The following is a 19,486-nucleotide window of genomic DNA, read 5'->3' as shown; positions in this document are numbered from 1 at the left end:
CTAACTGAGGAAATTGAAGAGTTTCTACTTTGTTAAAATAGAGGATTAGGAAATTTGTGAATAATTTCTATAGGATGAACATTTTATTTGGGATTTTAAAAAATAGTTTTCTAGTGGAGAAGCACTTAATTTCAAATAAAATTTTTAAACATTTGTATTGCTTTTTATATATTTAGTCAAAAGATTGCTGATTTGTATGATTATTTGAAATAAACCCTACAGCAAATTAAAATCTTTATTAAAATACTTATTAATCTTGTGCCATTTAATAGATCATTGATTAAGTCAGTCTGTCTTTTGGACTCAGGCAGATATTTCGGTGTATTCCACATAGAAGTCTATACAACAGAAAAACGATCTGATAGTATTTATACTTAATTCCCCCCCGCCCAGCCAAATATTTAACTGCTTCACTTGGTTTCACTGTGCAGTCAGTACTTTGCAAAGCAAACAGGTGACCTTAGCACTACTATCCCACGCTATTTGTTGAAAATGAGACTGTTAAAACAGCTTAATAACATTAATAAAGGATATGTAGTTACAAAAGTGGTTACCTGGTATTAGGGAGAGGTTTTATGTATGAGTGCTGCTTCCCCCACATGCATGCTATAGGACCAAGGCAGTCACCTGTATCGTGAGACTGCCATAAAGACCGATTGAGTTAAAATGTGTGAAATTGCTTTTTAATCATAAAGCACTATATAAATGTTATTTATATACTACTATTACTGCTAATATGGTCACCACTTGTCAAGCACTTGTTCAGAATGGTGCTAAGCACTGTACATATATTATTTAACCCTTGTAACAACACAGAGGGATTATTCCTATTTTGTAGCAAAGAAAACTGAGCGTTGGAGTAGTTAGGTGAATCATCCAAGTCAGAAGCCCAGTCTTCCTTGCCTAACTCCAGTCTTTATACCAATTCCTTATTTCACTCTACTCACAAATATTAACATACAGATTCTCAGCATCTTCGGTTTTACTTTACGAAACCCAGACTAAAATTTAAAGCTATATTCTGCAAACTAAAATAAAGCTTAAATCTTGGGAAGACAGTCCTGGATCTAGCTGGCAGTTTTACAGTACAAATGGGGAAAACTGATCAGGAATTCATAAGGGATAGTAGATTAGATGTGTTTTTTTCTTCTTTTTTTTAATCAGTGTGGCTGTGAAGTTTAAGAAAAATCACAGTATGGAGATAAAGTAATTGAATTACAAATAATTAGCGAGATATAAATTATCTCATTCTTTACTTAACCTTTATTAGGTTAAGGTGATGAGTTTGAGGGGACTCCGGGGTGGCCCAGCAGTTGAGTGTCTGCCTTCAGCTCAGGGCATGATCCTGGGGTCCCTGGATCGAGTCCCACATCAGGCTCCCTGCATGGAGCCTGCTTCTCCTTCTGCCTGTGTCTCTGCCTCTCTCTGTGTCTCTCATGAATAGATAAATAAAATCTTAAAAAAAAAAAAAAAAAAAAGGTGATGAGTTTGAGGCAAGAAATTCCTTGGTTGTTAACTGTGGGATGAATTCTTATTGGTTCTTAAAAGCCTATAGGGTTTGAGTAGTATATCAATACAGAATCACTTTTATAACATTTTTTGAGAATTAGTGATTCTATTCAAACACCAAATGAGTTCTAGATAGTCAGCATTGTTTTTGTTGTTGTTTTAAAGATTTTATTTAGTTAGGCAGAGGAAGAAGCAGGCTCCACGCAGGGAGCCCGATGTGACAGACGCCCAACCGCTGAGCCACCCAGGCATCCCGATAGTCAACATTGTTATAGACAAATTCTCTTTAAAAAATTTTTATTAACGGTATCAGCAAATTATTTAAAGATACTTACAGGACCAAGAACAGACTCCGTCAAATATAATTACCTTTGAAAAGTGAGAGAGGAAGTCAGGAAAAGCATTATTTTATATGTGTTTCTTACTTTCTACCCTTCTGTTCTGAAATTTTATAAGTTTGTAATAATTTTTTTCAAAACCTGTTTTAGGGACAACCCGGGTGGCTCAGTGATTTAGCGCCACCTTTAGCCCAGGGCATGATCCTGGAGTCCCAGGATCGGGTCCCGCATCGGGCTCCCTGCATGGAGCCTGCTTCTCCCTCTGCCTGTGTCTCTGCCTCTCTCTCTTTGTCATGTATTTTTTATTATTATTGGTCAAAATAGATGTCAGGCCAGGATAACTTTTGACAACATTCCGTTTTCACACATCTGTTCTCAGTTTTTATGTACCTACTAGAATACTGAAAGCCTTACTGTGTGCATTATTATCTTTGAAAGTATTTATAAGAAGGCATTGAAAGCAGAAATTTAGCTCACTGCTTTTGTGATAGTTTTTTTCATGTTTTATGTATATGTTTTATGATATAAATAATCATTTAGCTGTGAATCAAATATGGAATGCATATAGGGTGATATTTAGATTTGGGGCAGCATTGGTAAGCAGTATTATTCTAAAGGAAAAGGGAAGAAAGACTGGGGGGAAATCTTTAGAAAAAAAATTTTATTGACAGCATGCAGCATATCCAAATTCTGCTTAGTGTGTTTAAAATGTGAAAAGCATTCTTCACTAAATCTTACTCCTAAAAAAAAATCTTACTCCTGAAGAAAAAAATTTTTAATATTCTGTGAGAGAAGGAAGAAAAGAAACAGAGTAGGAATGGGTTAAGTGTGGTATTGGGGAAAACAGAGAGCAGTTTCTAGACTGGATTAAGCAAACTTAGCAATGATGCCAGCCCAGTGATATGACAGGTACTAGTTTGAGTAACAATATCTGACCCTTAACCAAGACAGAATTGGATCCCAGGAGTATGTTAGAAATTGCTAGATTAAATCAAGGCATACTTCTTGCAGCAACACCTGAGAAACAAAGTCAGGAACATCAGAGCAGGGAAAGGTGCTATGAGAATTTTCTGAGATTTCTAAAATATATGTTAATTTCCGATTTTAGTTTCCTTTTCTGTAGCAATAAAATTCTTAAAAGGCCTGTCCATTCTTAGAATGTTTGTAAAGAGAAGCAGAGAGAAAATTTCCTATTCCTTAGGCAGTGCAGAAGAGGAAAAACCTGCTAGCAGATGACAATTCTGAAGAGAAACCCCTGTTGAGAATAAGAGGACATACGGGACTGGCACCAACTTGAGGAAGTAACCCCAGGGGTGTAATAAGCGGGAGGTCCCTGTGGGCTTTCCCTACTCTCACTCTATTTTCCATCAAGTATTGGTTCTGCATATTGCTTGTTTGAGGAGCTGTGGTCCTTAGAGTAGACCCTTGATACTTACAGGTTGAACTGTGAGGGTCCAAACCATTCCCAGTGTGCTATAAAGGGCCATGACTAGCAGTGATTTGTGATGTTTATAAGGTACATATTTGAATCCAGTGGCCCATACTGCAATGTTATGGCAAATTACTTAAGTAAGCCAGCCTACCTGGCTGCCCAGTGATCTCATTGAGGCAGTGTTAGCTTCTTTTCAAAATTTCTGCCTTCTCTTACATAGTAACTCCTGTGGAGCTCTGTGTTGGTTTTTATGGATCTAGATGTGTCCTTTCCAAGTGTTATTGAACCACTGTGGCCCTGCATTTTGCTGTTTGCCATAGGCATAGCTCTTCCCAGAATTATTTTATAAAAAGACTGATATGGCTTTGTAGGACATTATAAATAATATATTTAAAATGTATATTATAATTATAAATTATAAAATAATTAATTTATAATTTATAAATAATATAAAATAATATATTTTATAATTATAAATTATAAAATAAAAGATTTTATTTATTTGAGAAAGAGAAGATAGTATGAGAGGGGGAGGGAGCACAAGTTGTGGGGAGAAACAGAGGGAGAGGGGAGAAGCAGACTGCTGAGTAGGGACCTACTCAGGGGTTCAGTGTAGGGTTCAATCCCAGGACTTGGGGATCATGACCTAAGCCAACGGCATATGCTTAACTGACTGAGCCACCCAGGCACCCCTACAAATAATATTTAATCAGAATTTTTTAGCATTGTCTTAATGTAATGTGTTTTGTATCTTTGTCATCAATGATAATTATATTGTGGGTTTTTTCCTTGGTTATTTTTGTAGCCAAAGGGAACTTTTTTAGACTGTTGACTCTTAACTGTTTAACTAGGTGTGGCAGATTTGAAATTGTATTAATTCTTCTCTATACAAGAAGATATCATTAGTCCCCAAATTTTTTCTAAGGATGAAAATTCTTAAAATTAACCAGTAATTTCTATACTACTGGTTAATGTAAAAACTACATAGAAAAATAAACTCAAAAGATAGGCTAATATTATTAATATTATGCATATTATAAATACCTGAAATATTGTAAAACTGGTATATGTGGAAAAGTTCCTGTAGCCATCTCAAAATTAGTGGTAGCCACAGAGCTTCTGGGTTTCCTCCTGTATAATATTAGTGTTTGTGTGTTTATTTATTTGAATAAAACATTGAATTTCATTATATAGTAATACAGGAGAGTGAGCAAGAAAGAAGAGATGACATAACTAAAGCTAAAAATGAAAGACATGATAGAAGAAATTGATTTCACTTCTTGACTAATTTCAGAAAAGCTTGTTTGCAGAATACAGTTGGCTCTCTAAAGATACAGTTCATACAAGTGAAAACTTAAAACATTCATGGGGAAGAATCTCTTTTCTTCCCTTAATAGTTGAAGAAATCAGTGCTTTTTCTTGAGAATACTCTTAGAGCACTTGGGCTCTGTGGATGAAAACTGTGAAAATAAATCCTCCTCTGTTTGGAATAGGGGACGAACCACATCTGAAACCTGGTATAGCACATCATAATGATATTTTAGAATTGTGTGTACTTAGAATTTCAGTCTTATTACTGAGTAATGGAAATCTTAAGTGGGTACTAATAAATGAAAGAGGCCTTTCAAGAAAGAAAAATCACCACTCGTAGTATGCACATGACAGTGTTATAAACATTAAAGTTCCAAGTTATATGCTTATTACAAACTTTTGCTCAATACAAATTGTACTTTATCCCAAGCATTGCAACCCTAATTAATAATATTTGGTTATATGAATATATATGAACTTTCCTATTAATAATACTGGATTTATTTGGAATGTTTAGAATAGTATTTACTAAACTTATAGCCCAATTTTGAGGAAGCTTTAATAATGGTTAATTATTTAAATATCTTTTATTTGTATTTCTTTTAGTTTATGATTGAAATAAAGAATTCTCCTGTATCTTGTATACCAACTGATTGGGTTAAGGTTGGAAGGTAGGTTTAAAAATACATTTTTTCTTATTAATGTGAATTATAATGACATGTGTATGCCTGTACGCTAGTGGGACGATGATAACTCCATCCTTGATGTAAAAGGTAATTATTCCCCTTGATACAGAATTTTTAACTGAAGAAATAACTATTTTAAATTTTTTAATCATTGATTTAAAAATATTTTTCTGAAGAGTATCTCATTTGTATAGATTTTTCTTGTTTTGTAAATTACAATTTTATTCTTATGCCTTAGAGTACACTTTAAACAAATGAAAAAAAATGTTGGAGAATCTTCAATTACAAGATTAATTTGATAGTTTGAATTTCCTAACGAGTGCTAAACCTGAAATTTCTTTTAGGAAATTGACATTTCATTTTATACCTCACCGAGCTCTGCATTTCTTTATTCTTGATGCTTTCCTGGCGCATAATTATAATAGTTTTTATGATGTCTTTTTTGTAAGTTAAATCATGAATTGATGAAAACAAATTAATCAAAAACAGGATTAGAGAAACACATTGAGACTACCTTTTCTACCTGGTTAGGCATTCATCCCCAAAAGGAGACTCATTTAAAGAAGTGGTATTAGGGAAGTATATACTCCTGTGAGTAGTATTCTTTGTGAAGTATTTATTGCCACTGTTATTAATATGTTAACACTGAACTTGGAACAAAGATGTTACATTTGCCTAAGTGAGCAAAAGAAGGACTAGTACAGTAGCTACTGTTTATAGGAACTATGTTAAGGATAGAAGAAAATTTTGGCATGTGTGAATGATTATTATTTTAATTAAAAGAAGAAAGCTAGTATCTATTGCCATTATCAAAGGATTCTGAAGGCACAATCATGGATTTCTTTAGCTCTGTTGCCATCTTTTCTTTTTTCCTGTGTTACTAGAAGCTATAAGTGAGACTTGAGTATTGTCAAATTTAGGGCATGTGTTCTCTCTTCACAGACTTTCTTTCCTTTATCTACTTTTATCCTATCCTACAGCTCATGAATCAAAGTAGGTTTTATGAAGAGAAATTATTTAAAATTGTGCATCTAATCACCTAAGAAACTGAAATAGTTCACTAAATGAATTTTGTCAGAAAAGAAAGCTCTGATAAATACGTTTACATAGAAATCTAAATGACATTTCAGAAGCAACGTGGAAGGCATAAATCAGTGCCAGCATCTTTTGAACAGTCAGTGATATAAGATGATTTGGGAGAGGTTCATTCTTATTTTTTATACATTGTTTGGCTATTGGAACCTTGACAGTAATAGGTTAGAATATCAGTCAGATTTTGAATATGAAAGTCTCATCCCTAGTCCAATAACTTGCCAAATTAAACATAATTGTGACAGGTGACAAGTTGGGGAACCAAGAAAGAACAGTTGGTTACACTCGTCATTACCTGCCTATATCACTCAACCCTGACCTGCTCTTCTCAAAGGTCCAATCATAATAATAACATCAACAGCGTTAGCAATCACCACCTCCACAGAACAATTCCTAACATTGGGCGCTAGTGACACAGAACATAGGTACGGTGCTAAGCACTATCTTATCCTCTAAACAGTACCTGTGAGGTAGATACTATCATTATTCCCATTTTATAGATGGGAAAAGGGATGTTTAGAGAAGGTCAGTTATATTTGCCTAAGGTCACATAGGTACCAAGTAAGTGGTTAGAATTAGAGCTTTGGTCTGGATTTTTTGACTGGGAGCCCACGGCATCCATCCCCTGTTGCGCTCTATGGCTTCTTGATGAAGAAACAGAGATTATACACAAGCCCACAAGAGGAGCATGTTGTATTTTTTTCATCTGGGGCCACTGTGAATCTGCAGTTAGTCATAAAGCATTCCTCTTCTTTGCCTCCTGAATTAATATATTGCTATTCTTTGTAATTCTGTACATTTTTCTTTTTTTTCACTGAAAAGCATTAATTATACAGAAAAGAATAAAACATAAAGAATAATAATAGGACTTTCATCAATGTATCCAGCTTTGTCAGGACTTATTTGCTTCTGATCTTTTTAATAAGCATTTTCATTTAGTGTAATTTAAAGAAAAAAGCTTTCTACTTATGAAATGGAAATTCTAAACTTTGACTTTGCCACATGGATATAATTTGAAATGCATTTTCAAGCTCCTGAACAAAGTCCTATGAACTCCAAGTACTTTATTTACAACAGAGATCTTTGGAATCAATAGAGTTCAGCACCATAATTAAAAAATGTTCTCTGTTTACAGCTATTTACTTTCAAGGTTCATCAGAGAATAATAAATAACTACTTTAATTTTCTGAAATGATGGCATTAGTGATTTCTTAGTAACCTTGGTTTCCTATTTATGTTTCTTCCCTTCTTCTAGCACAAAAGCTGTGAGCCGTTTTCACTCTCCTTTTATTGTAGAAAATTACAGACATCTGAATCAGCTCCGGGAGCAGCTAGTCCTTGACTGCAGTGCTGAATGGCTTGATTTTCTAGAGTGAGTTTACAATGAAAAATATAATCTGACTTTTTGCTATGAGAAATAGACCGGAAAATCTTTCTGTCAAAAAGAAAAGTAGAGATTACTGCTTGTGACCTGCCATAAAATAGTTGAGTACATGTGTTCTCTGATTTTATTTTTAATCCATTGAAATGTAAACTCATCTTAGTCTTTACTGAGAGACCTAATATACTTTATTGTTACTGTAGTAAAATTTAGTTGCGAAGGATGTTTGGTAGAGTCACTTTTTGAAATGCCACCTTGAACTTCCTTTACTTTTCTTATAAAAAGGCTTAATATTTTCAGAGTTGGAAAAGTATGGGTTTGTTGTTTTGCTTTTATTATCTCCATTTTTTTCCTTTTTTTTTTTTTTTTTTTTTACATCCTGAATATTTTCTCCTTTTTTATTTTAAAGAATTTTAAATGTGGGAAATTTGAAATAAATATTGATATACTCTTCACTTAGATTTATCGTGTTAATAAAAAAAAAAAAAGATTTATCGTGTTAACGTTTTGCCACATTTTTGTTTTGTATCTCTCATATACATTTTTTCCTGAACCATTGGAAAGTATGATTTAGACATTATAACACTTCACCCCTAAATACTTAATACTTAACATACATCTAATACTAAAGACATTCAATTATATAATCTTAACACCATTATCACATCTAAGAAAAATTATTAATTTAAGGAATGTTGAGTTTAATTCTGCCCATTTTTATTTATTTTTCCTTTTTATTTATTTTGCATTTTTTTAAAATTTAAATTCAGTTTGCCAATATACAGTGTAACACCCAATGCTCATCCCATCAAGTACCCTCCTCATTGCCCATCTCCCAGTTACCCCATCCTCCCAGCTCACCTCCCCTTCCACAACCCTTTGTTTGCTTTCCAGAGTTAGGAGTCTCTCGTGGTTTATGTCCCCCATTTTTAAATGAGAGCCCTAATCAAGTTTAACATGTTACATTTTATTATTACATTTCTTTTCTAGTTGAATCTAGAATAATTCCCCCCCCTTTTTTTATGAGATTTTTTTTTTTAAAGAATCCTTGCCATTGCCTTAAAGAATGTTTCATATCCGGACTTATCAATAGGCATGTGTTCATTTTGATAGGTTTAAGTCAGTAGTGTGCTCATAAATAAGAGGTTAACAGCCAGCTCTCCAGAAGAATAGTAGTGTAAAATAATCGAATAGTTTTTTTTCTCAGTTGATTATTTTTATTTTTTAACTTATTCCAGGGATTATTAAAAATCATCTAAGGGAAAAAAAATAAAAAATAAAATAAAAAAATAAAATAAAAAAAAATCATCTAAGGGAACATACAGTTCCATTAGAAAATACTTCATTCGGGCAGCTCAAGTGCCTCAGTGGTTTAGCGCTGCCTTCAGCCAGGGCCTGATCCTGGAGACCCAGGATCAAGTCCCACGTTGGGCTCCCTTTATGGAGCCTGCTTCTCTCTCTGCCTGTCTCTGCCTCTCTCTCTCTCTCTCTCTCTCTCTCTGTCTCTCATAAATAAGTAAATAAAATCTTTAAAAAAAGTTTAAAAAATAAAAAGAAAATACTTCATTCTACAATCTCTTTGTGTTGCTTTTCCATCAATTTCATCAGGTTTTATTCCTTATTTCTGTTTGGGTACAAAGTCCCATAATAAACAATATGAAAAATAATTCCAAGGACAAGAGTAAGAGCTATTGTCATACTGATGAACATAAAATAGTCTGAATTAAAAATAGAGACTGGGGAAACCCAGAATGCAATCAATATCCCCACTGTGGCCAGTACGCTTATAATATAGTAACAAAATATTAGTAACTTTAAACAGAAATCTTAAAGATAAATACTCAGTGAGGTTCTCCAGGGAGCTAAGTAACAATCTAGCAAATGAAAAGGAAAATATTACATGAAAGTTCTTCTAAGGTAGTTGTTGGTACCATCTTTTTGCTCAGAGGAGTCTTAAATTATAGCATTAGAAACAAACTCCAGTTTACTTACCCAGAATCTTTTGAGGTTATCTTAACTCAGAGTCTTGGATGATGCCGTTCTGTATAAATTCACATACATGCACAGCAAACAAATCTCTTTTATCTATTTAAAAAAGATTATTTGAGAGAGAAAGAGAGAGAGCATGTGCATACAAGTAAGTAGGGAAAGGGCAGAGGGAGAGAATCCCCAAACAGACTCCCTGCAAAGCCCTTTGCTGAGCTCAGTCTCATGATCCATGAGATCATGATCTGAGCTAAAATCAAGAATTGGACGCTCAACCTATTAAGCCACCCAGGTACCCCTCAATCTTTTTATCTCAAAAGATTAAATGTATATATGCCATTGTTCTATTATCAATATGCTTATTGGTCATTTGTATTTCACTTTTGGAGAAAAATCTTTATATATATATATATATATATATATATATATATATATCCTCAAATATTAACTGATTATTTTTGGATGGTGAGATTACTGGAAATTTTAATTTACTCTGCAATATGTGATATCAAAAGTATCTTTAATGTACTTACATTACTTTCAAAATGGGAAAAATAACAGTAATGTTTTTTATCTAAAGAAAGAATATTGGCTGGAGTTTTGCTAGAGCTTTTGCAACTAGAGCCCCCACTTGAAAACATTGATTGTTATGTACAATATTTATTAAGATGGTATGACTGTGATATCATTTTTAAAAATTATTAACCTCAGTGAACCTGACATCAGAGGATTGAATACCAGGTGTACATATATATTTGTCTCTTACTGAGACACTAACTGTTATCCATTAGTCATATAACTTTTGATTAAAATATTGTAAGAAATCAAGTCTATAAGAAACTCTAAATGGAACTTTCTTTGAAAAGATGTGTCTCTTTTTCTGTATTCTAGAAGATGGGCAATCTAGAAGATTCTAGAAGATATTGAATAATCTCAATTGGAGATTTTTAAAAAAATTGAATTATGTCTTTCATGTAGTTAAATACTTTAGAAATAATTTTGCAAACAAAAAATGAAACATTTTCCCTTTTTGTTGATTTCAGATATCATTGGGCGACATCTGATGGTAGACTGTCATAACAGCTTTAGAACCCAAGTATCTTAATTTTTCCTATGGATGTGGCAATATCTTTTGACCAGAAATTAAATCCTAGTACTTTGGCTTCATCAAAGTTGGTTGGTGGCTTAGTGATAAAGTTGAATGTTGGGACATAAACCCGTCTTATCAAATTGTTATTTGAATTGCCCATTTTTTAGCTTGTCATTTTTCTAGGTATGGATAATCTCTTGAAATTTGGGAAAGTGTAGCAAGTGGACAAAGATCAAGAAGTCAAACAAGACTTCCTAGGTTATGATGGTGGTGATAAAGGTTTATGATAGTGTTTCATTTTATTAATGCATCTTATTTATATAGGTGACATGAGAAAGAACATTATTGTCTATGTCAAAATGATTACCTTCTCTCTGTTTTTTCTTCTTTATTTTTTTTAACTGAAATGGTATCCACTGAGAGCTATGTCACTCATTTCAATCACAGACACAAAAGTAGCATTAGAGACAGTTACCCTCAACCTAAGGCTACTATGTAACAGCAAATTAAATTAGTCTCTTGGTGGCCTGGACAAGGGCTGAGGAGCAGGGAGTGAGAGTAAGGAAAAAATGACAGTTATTTAGTGCCAAAGGTTCTTTGATGTTCGTATTCCAGAGAGGCAGAAGCAGAGACATAAAATATGGCCACTCTCTGGAAAACAGAATGCCAGGATAAAGAAAAACCAGATGGGTCAGTAATTAGAACAGGGACAGAATATGACACAATCCAAGGGATAAACCAGTGATCCGATCTAAATTTTTTTTTTTTTTTAAGATTTTATTTATTTGTAAGAGACACAGAGAGATAGGCAGAGGGAGAAGCAGGCTCCCTGTGGGGAGCCTGATACAGGACTTAATCCCAGGATCCCGGGATCACAACCTGAGCCAAAGGTAGACACACTCAACCGCTGAGCCACCCAGGTGTCCCGGTCAGATCTAAAATTGAAGTCAGACCAGGAATGACAAGGCATGATCATTGGGCAGTCACTCAGAAGTTTTAGGTCCAGGTAACATGTGGCATCTTTAAAATGGAGTCATTTAAAGGGGACAACTAACTGAGTGTTGTCTGTCTGATGTCAGGGGCCAGTCTCCTTTGTGTTTGGAATTTTGCAGAAACTTTTTTTTTTTTTTTTAAGATTTTATTTGGAACGCCAAATAAAATTTATTTGTACCAGCTTGTGCACAAGCTGGGGGCGAGAGGGAGAGGGAAAAGCAGACTCCCCACTGAGCAGGGAGCCCAACATGGGGCATGATCCCTGGGATCATGACCTGAGCTGAAGGCAGATGCTTAACTGACTGAGCCACTCAGGTGCTCCATTGCACAGACTCTAAGCTCTGTTAGTGGGATTACTTGCTTGTTTTGATGAATCTTAATTTAGTGAAAAATAGGTAAATTATATTTATTATGTTCTATCTATTGAGACAAAAAGGGATAAAATACATCCTAAATATATTTTTCAGTTCATAAAGTTAACACAAAAATAAAACTGGGTACTTAAATTGTTTCTATCTGGAAAGTTGTATACATGGAATAACTTACTGTATAATATTACTAGGAAAATCATATTACAGATTCTAAAAAAACCCAGTATCATGATAATATAGGAATAACTAATCACATAGTAACTTAATCTGGATATCCTTTTCAAACTAGGAAACATTCTAAAACTTTTGGATTTAAGAAGCAGATTAAATCTCAAAATTTCTGAAACACATAGTACAACAGAGAAATAATTTTTAAAAGAAGAATTTGGCAAAATGCTCTCTTTTGGGGGGATCTTTGAAAGGATGTAAGGGATACCTGTGATATGAAATAATTTGGGGTGTCTGGGTAACACAGTTGGTTAGGCATCCAACTCTTAGTTTGGGCTCAGGTTGTGATCCTCAGGGTCATGAAGATCAAGCCCTGTGTTGGGCTCCATGCTCAGCGGGGAGGCTGCTTGAGATTCTCCCTCCCTCCTATGCCCTTCCTACTTGTCCTCTCTCTCCAATAAATAAGTTTGTTTTTTTTTTTTTTTTTAAAGGAAATAATGGGGCAGCCCAGGTGGCTCAGCAGTTTAGTGCTGCCTTCAGCCCAGGGTGTGATCCTCGATCCGGGATCGAGTCCCACATCAGGCTCCTTGCATGGAGCCTGCTTCTCCCTCTGCCTGTGTCTCTGCCTCTCTCTCTCTCTCTCACTCTCTCATAAATAAATAAATCTTTTAAAAAAATGAAATAATGGAATAATTTAAGTTAAAAAAAAAAAAAGGAAAGCACTTGCCTACATGCCTGTATCTTTTCTGAATAAGTCTTTCAATAAAAGTATTTTAAGCTTTTAGATGACAAGCTGTTTAATTAGCCAAAGATTTATGGGACTGATCATTATCTTTTTAAAAATAAATCTAAAATTTAATTTATATATGCATTATTAATAAGATTACTGAAGATCAGTGGGAAAAACTGCTTTTGCTTGACTTTAACAAAATTTATTACAGTGTCTACTGCATACCAAAGTTATGGGCTAAATGTTAGGGCTAATAATAATAATAGGAAAATCAGACAAACGTGAACCCTACCATTGAGAAACTTCCAGTTCAGTGTGAGAAAGATATTGAAACTCTTTTTTTTTTTTTTTTTTTTTTGATATTGAAACTCTTAATCCTACTTTGGATGATGCTATGAAGGAGAAGCACAAAGGGAACCTCACCCATCTGGATAGTTCATGTTATTTAAGCTAAATAAAAATGATCACTACATTTGTGTTAATTATGTCTAAGTTGACATGGTCAAATGAAATGTACAATACAGTATTAATAGTAGACGTCTTTATATTGAAGCTATTTTAACTATATGTAATTCTATCCCCATGAAACAAAAGGAGCTTCAGTAATCAAGTTATATTAAACTGAAAAGTCATCCAGAGTAATTTCCATATTTCTTAACTATAGGTATCCCTGGTTGTTTTGTTTATGCTCATCTTAACTAATAAAGTAGTCGCAAATCGTACTGCTTTTACAGGTCTAAGAAATCAATATGTTCACCTTTTTGTTGTTGCTTCTGAAGGAATTTCAGTGCACATTACCACTCCTTGTGTAAAGCAGTACATCACCTAGCAACTGTTGACTGCATTTTCTCCCTGGCCAAGGTCGCTAAGCAAGGAGATTACTGCAGGTAATGTATATTTTAACTCCCCCCACTTTTTCAGTGCTTTATATCAGTTGACATTATTCCATTAATTTTAGTGTTTTTATTATAAAATATTAAAATATGCAAATATGTTAGACTCTTGGTAAAACTGAAAGTCACATAGTTTATTTAAAATTAACAAATTCCTTTCTTGGTCTGTCATTGAATACAATGAAAGCAGATGTTCACAATAACTCTAGGGATAAATGTTAAATATTTCAATTTTTAAGTTTATGTGGGTGACATTTTTTTAACAGCATAATCCTTTGATTTGTTAGCTTTGACTTGAACACTTTGTAATATGTTTCACTTTATAAGACTCATTTAAATGCAAACTAAATCAGATATGGGTGAGACTCCATGTATGATTGATTTCAAAGCATTGTCTCTTTTGCTATCAAACTACTCTTCCTTAAGTTTAAAACCTTAAGCCTGAGGGGCGCCTGGGTGGCTCAGTCAGTTGAGCATCTGCTTTAAGCTCAGATCATGATCTCAGGCCCCCAGAGCTCTAGGCCAGTTGCGCTTTTGGTGGTCTTGTGCCTGGGAACAAAGTGGTGGTCTTGTGCCTGGGAACCACCTCTGTGATGATTCACGGTGGAAGTTCGTGTCTGCTGGTGCTCTGTGCCTGGGCTCCCTCCTGTGCCTCTCCCGGGCTGGAATTCTGGCTCTGTGAGTCTGGAAAGCATCGCCTGTTGGAGTCTGGCTCTCTGTGGGCTCTTTTTTAAAACCACTAGCCCATTCCTGAGGGCTCTGCCCTTATGAACTAAATCAGCTTTCAAAGGCCTCACCTCCTAATACCATCAAATTAGGTATGAATTTGGGGGAGGGCACAAACATTTACTCTGTAGCACAAACCCAATTTTTTCATATACTTGAAGGAAATATTTAACTCACTGTCTTATTGTGAGAACTAAAAAGAAAACATAGAGGTGATATTGCCTGCCATCAGTGCTTTGGCATACAGAGTTCATTATGTTTGAATAGATATGTCCTGCTAGTCATACTTCTTTCATATCTTGGTTGCTCTCCTAGTTTGTGCCAAGTATTTTTTTTTAACATTTAAAATGTTCTTTATACCTAGCATAATACCCATATGGATGTTAAAAAATAGTTTATTGTAAAGCACTTATTTATTTGTGGGAGGACAGTTGCAAAAATTGGCTACCCCAGTTTTAGATAAAAATGTACTTAGTTTGCTGTTCTGTTTCATTTTGTTTTGCTATCCATTTATGTATGGAGTGATCTACCACGTTGTGCACAACACTTGTTTAAAATAGGCTCTCTGTGTTTTCATTTTTACTCAATTTTTTTTCACATCGGAGGGCTTCGAAAATTTCATCCAATTTATCATTCATAAAAATGAGATCTGTAAATGTACTCTAGTTGAATCTAGTTCTGGGAGAATAAGTCTGTCTTTCGTTGACATGATTTCCTTCCCTTGTACTGTGCACAAGGTCTGTGAAGCTAACATTCCTAATGGATTCTAATTGTGAATTAAGCAGAGGATTGGTTACAATCTGTATATTTGGTGTGTGTTTTCACACAAACCTCTTTCCACTGAAAAATACTTACACCTGGTTCATCTCTTCTTACACTACTTCAGTTGGCTTTTTGCCATTTGTCACTGCTGCTGCTGCAGCTAGTAAGAACAGAAGAACCATGTCTATGGGTATGTAGTTTATATTACATCAAATTTAAGTTTTCATTTCTGTATATATGTATATATCTATTTGTAAGCCAAAGCACACATATATATATTACATATAGTATGTAATTTAGAGTAATACATCATTTTTAGTGCATTGTAATAACCAGAATCCCATCCTCTGTCACTAATTAGCTGTGTACTCTTATTTAAATCTCAGGTATTCATATATAAAATTGTAAGAAGTAGAGTTATGAATTAGTAAATGGAGTAAATCTTGAAGTTGTAGGAATTCTTTATTGAGGTGGAGTCTTGGCAAAATCTCTGTGGAGTGAAAATACATCCCTTATTATGTCACTATAAGACTATGCTTAATTTGTAGAGTCATCAGAGGTTTAACAAACATTTTGAGTATCCACTCTGTGCAAGTTTAGTCCTAGATTTTTCCTTATTTGGGCATTTTCCAGTACATTTATTAAGAGACCCCTTGATTTGCATAAGTAAAATTTGAACTCCTTTTTAGGTGTACCCTTTAGAGTGTAGACTTTGGAGCAGGCAAGGTTTGAATACTAGCTTGGTTATTTGCCAGCTGACTTTAAGTAAGTTACTTTAATCTCTCTGATCCTCAATATCTGCATTAACAGAATACCTACCTCTCAGAGATATTGTACGAATTAAATGAGATAAAGATATATTAAACTATATTAAGCAGAACCAGACAGATATTAAGTACTTAGTAAGTATGAGGTAAAAAGACATTCATTCAAAAATCAGAAAAAAATAAGTATTTTAAAAGTTGTCTTTAATAAAAATATCTAAACTTAAAGGATGTTAGTATTTTTCATACACATAATAATTGATTCTTTAAAAATCGTTTTTAGTTTTCTGTCAATTCTCAAGTCTGTCTCTTTGAACATGATTAGCATCATTATCTTAAAGTCTGTGTCTGATAATTCAAATATCAGGAGTCCTTGTGACTCTGTTTCTGTTGCCTGTTGTTTTTGTTCATTTTCATTCTTAGGGTGTTTTTTTTTTTTTAAGATTTTATTTAATTGAGAGAGAGCAAGCATGAGAAGGTGGGGGGCAGAGGGAGAGGGAGAAGCAGGCTCCCCACCAAGCAGAGAACCTGAAATGGAGCTCGATCCTAGCATCCTGAGATCCTGACCTGAGTCAAAGGCAGACACTTAACCGACTAAGCCACCCAGGCACCCCATTGATCTTTTTTGAATTCCTCATTGTTTTGATTACATTATGGGTATTGTATTTCACAGAATCATTATAGAAAAATTTGATATTGTTTTTCTCCTGAAAGAGTCACATTTGCTTCTACCAGGCATCTCAAGACACTAATAATAATCCGGCATCACTTAATCCATATCAGATCTTGAGATGCCTCACAGGTTCAAAGGCTCCCTTTATTACTTCAGATGCGTTTCAATGCCTGGTGTACAGCCCATCAGTGTCTCGGTCCAGAGCCAAGCTGTCGTAGTCTCTCTCTCAGTTCCCTCAGGAACCAAAAAAACACCCCCTGGGTCTCTGGCCTAATTCCTTGCTTTCTTGTTCATTGTCAGGGACTGTCAGTGGCTCTTTTCTATGTTTTATCTACTATTTGTTCTCAGGATTGTTCCAAATGACATATTCTTTCAGGGATATAAGTTCAGGAAATATTTCACATGCTAAAATACTTTCCAAATTGGGTCCTGTATATTAAGGAAAATCCACCCGAATATTTTCTTTAAAGATTTTATTTATTTATTTATGAGAGATGGAGAGTGAGAGGCAGAGACATAGAGAGGGAGAAGCAGCTCCATGAAGGGAAACTGATGTGGGACTCGATCCTGGGACTTCGGGGTCACACCCTGAGCCAAAGGCAGATGCTCAACCGCTGAACCACACAGGCATCCCCCACCTGAATATTTCAAAAGAATTTATTTATTTATTTATTTATTTATTTATTCATTCATTCATTCATTCATTCATTCATTCATTCGAGACACAGGGAGATAGGCAGAGACACAGGCAGAGGGAGAAGCAGGCTCTATTCAGGCTGCCCCACCTGAATATTTTAAATGAAAAATCATGCTATAAAGTTCAAGGAATGTAATCAACTTCTTTCTCTCTCTCTCTCTCTCTCTTTTTTTTTTTTTTTTTAGCAGAAGTAAAGTTTAGGGGCAGCCCAGGTGGCTTAGCAGTTTAGCACTGCCTTCAGCCCAGGGCGTGATCCTGGAGACCTGGAATCGAGTCCCACATTGAGCTCCCTGCATGGAGCCTGCTTCTCACTCTGCCTGTGTCTCTGCCTCTCTCTCTGTGTCTCTCATGAATAAATAAATAAAATCTTTAAAAAAAAATTTAGTGTAAATAGCAATGAAATAGGAAAGTTTTAACTAAAATGCATTTTAAGCTAGTATTTAAGTATCTGTCATTTATGCCTTTTTCCACCCTTAGATTGCTAGCTTGTTTAAAGATTTTAGTGCATTTGAACTCTTGCAGTGAGTTCAAGTTGATTATTTGGTTTCGTAATTGTAAGCTTTTCTTCCTAAATGCTCTAAGGACATTTTATTAACTATAACCTAATCTTGAGGCAAAAGTTCTTATTCTGAGTCTTTGTATCCATTTTTTATTCTGAATGTTATATTGTTTTACTAATTATGTTCTGTTTCCCTGAGGCACTTAAAGGAGAAAGATGCAGTTTCAGAAATATAATTGTTCAAGTTTAATGTTTCATTCTTTGCAGGCAGCATCCAGATTTCCTCAGTTCTTCTTAAATGCCATATCATCAATATGATTTTCATATCCTTCCTGCTGTAACTATCCTAATCTCATGCATCACCTCATCTCTCCAAATTATGATTTGCTTCTCATTCCACTAGGAAGTGTTTTGTCATTATATAATTTGGATAGCAACAGAGTAAGTCATTGTAGATTTTAGAGAGAACAAATCACTCAAAATTTTATTCTAAAGTGAAAACCTTCCTGGGAAATCATATCAGTGTCATGAATAATGATCTATTGATTTCACTTGACAGAGTACCTAGGATTTTATTTTAAAACTGATATTACTTGCAGATGCTTTCATTTTTTATAATAAATGTATAACGTACTTAGATAAAATTCCTATCTTTAGAATTACACTTTGAAAACTAAAAAATGTCCTTTTCTTGTCATCTTAAAAGTCTCCTTCCAAAGGATAATTTTAAATTATTTACTCAGAAGGTACTTTAGTTATTTTCTTTGAGAAATGTGAATGTACATACTTGGGGTTTTCTTAGCCAGATATACTTAAGGAAAAGGATTTAGGTATTTACGAAAGGTAGCATTTCTTAGTGTTATGAGCAAGGTCCGTAATGTGCTTATTAGTACATTGAGTCAAAAAACTTAGTAATCAATGAGTGCAAGTTAATGCAATTCAAGAACACTGTTCACCCAACACATTGTCAGAATTAGAAAATTTGATAATGCCTACTTTAAGTGAAGGTTTGAAAAAACAAGTCAACTTTCATATCCTACTGGTAGGAAAATAGATTGATACAATATTTGTATATGTTGAAAAATATGACACATACCCTGTCATTTGGAAATGAATTTCTTCTAGCTTAGAGAAACATTTGTCCATATTCACATGAACATATATATATATAATTGTTCACTGCAGTATTGTTTATAACTAGTGAAACTAGTGTTTATTTTCTAGTGAAAACCTAGACACAGTCCAAATGTTGGACAGTGGAGAACAGCTAACTTATCTCTGCAGCAGCTTCAAAAGAATACTGTAGATATGTCAAGAAATGATCCTAAATCGGGGATCCTTGGGTGGCTCAGTGGTTTAGCACCTGCCATTGGCTTGGGGCATGA

General features: G+C 34.5%; 1 protein-coding gene across 8 annotated transcripts in view; it reads left to right on the top strand.

Annotated features, from left to right (window-relative positions):
* MSH3 (mutS homolog 3) overlaps nucleotides 1-19,486 on the top strand; it is a 185,272-nt gene that overhangs the window by 106,924 nt on the left and 58,862 nt on the right. For 7 of the 8 annotated variants that reach the window (XR_013362092.1, XR_013362104.1, XR_013362096.1 and 4 more), the window contains 3 exons: nucleotides 5,197-5,261; nucleotides 7,624-7,740; nucleotides 13,867-13,974. Coding sequence is in view for 4 of the 8 variants with exons in the window: in XM_077866538.1 (XP_077722664.1) it covers nucleotides 5,197-5,261; nucleotides 7,624-7,740; nucleotides 13,867-13,974 (290 nt within the window). In the remaining 4 variants the exon portion in view is untranslated. The remainder of the gene's footprint in view (nucleotides 1-5,196; nucleotides 5,262-7,623; nucleotides 7,741-13,866; nucleotides 13,975-19,486) is intronic. The other variant, XM_077866524.1, reaches the window with a different exon arrangement.

Source organism: Canis aureus, chromosome 2 (genome assembly GCF_053574225.1).
Source record: "Canis aureus isolate CA01 chromosome 2, VMU_Caureus_v.1.0, whole genome shotgun sequence".
In the NCBI taxonomy this organism is placed as follows: Eukaryota; Metazoa; Chordata; class Mammalia; order Carnivora; family Canidae; genus Canis; species Canis aureus.
Note: the sequence above shows the minus strand (reverse complement) of the source record. Positions and strands in the feature narration are given on the sequence as shown.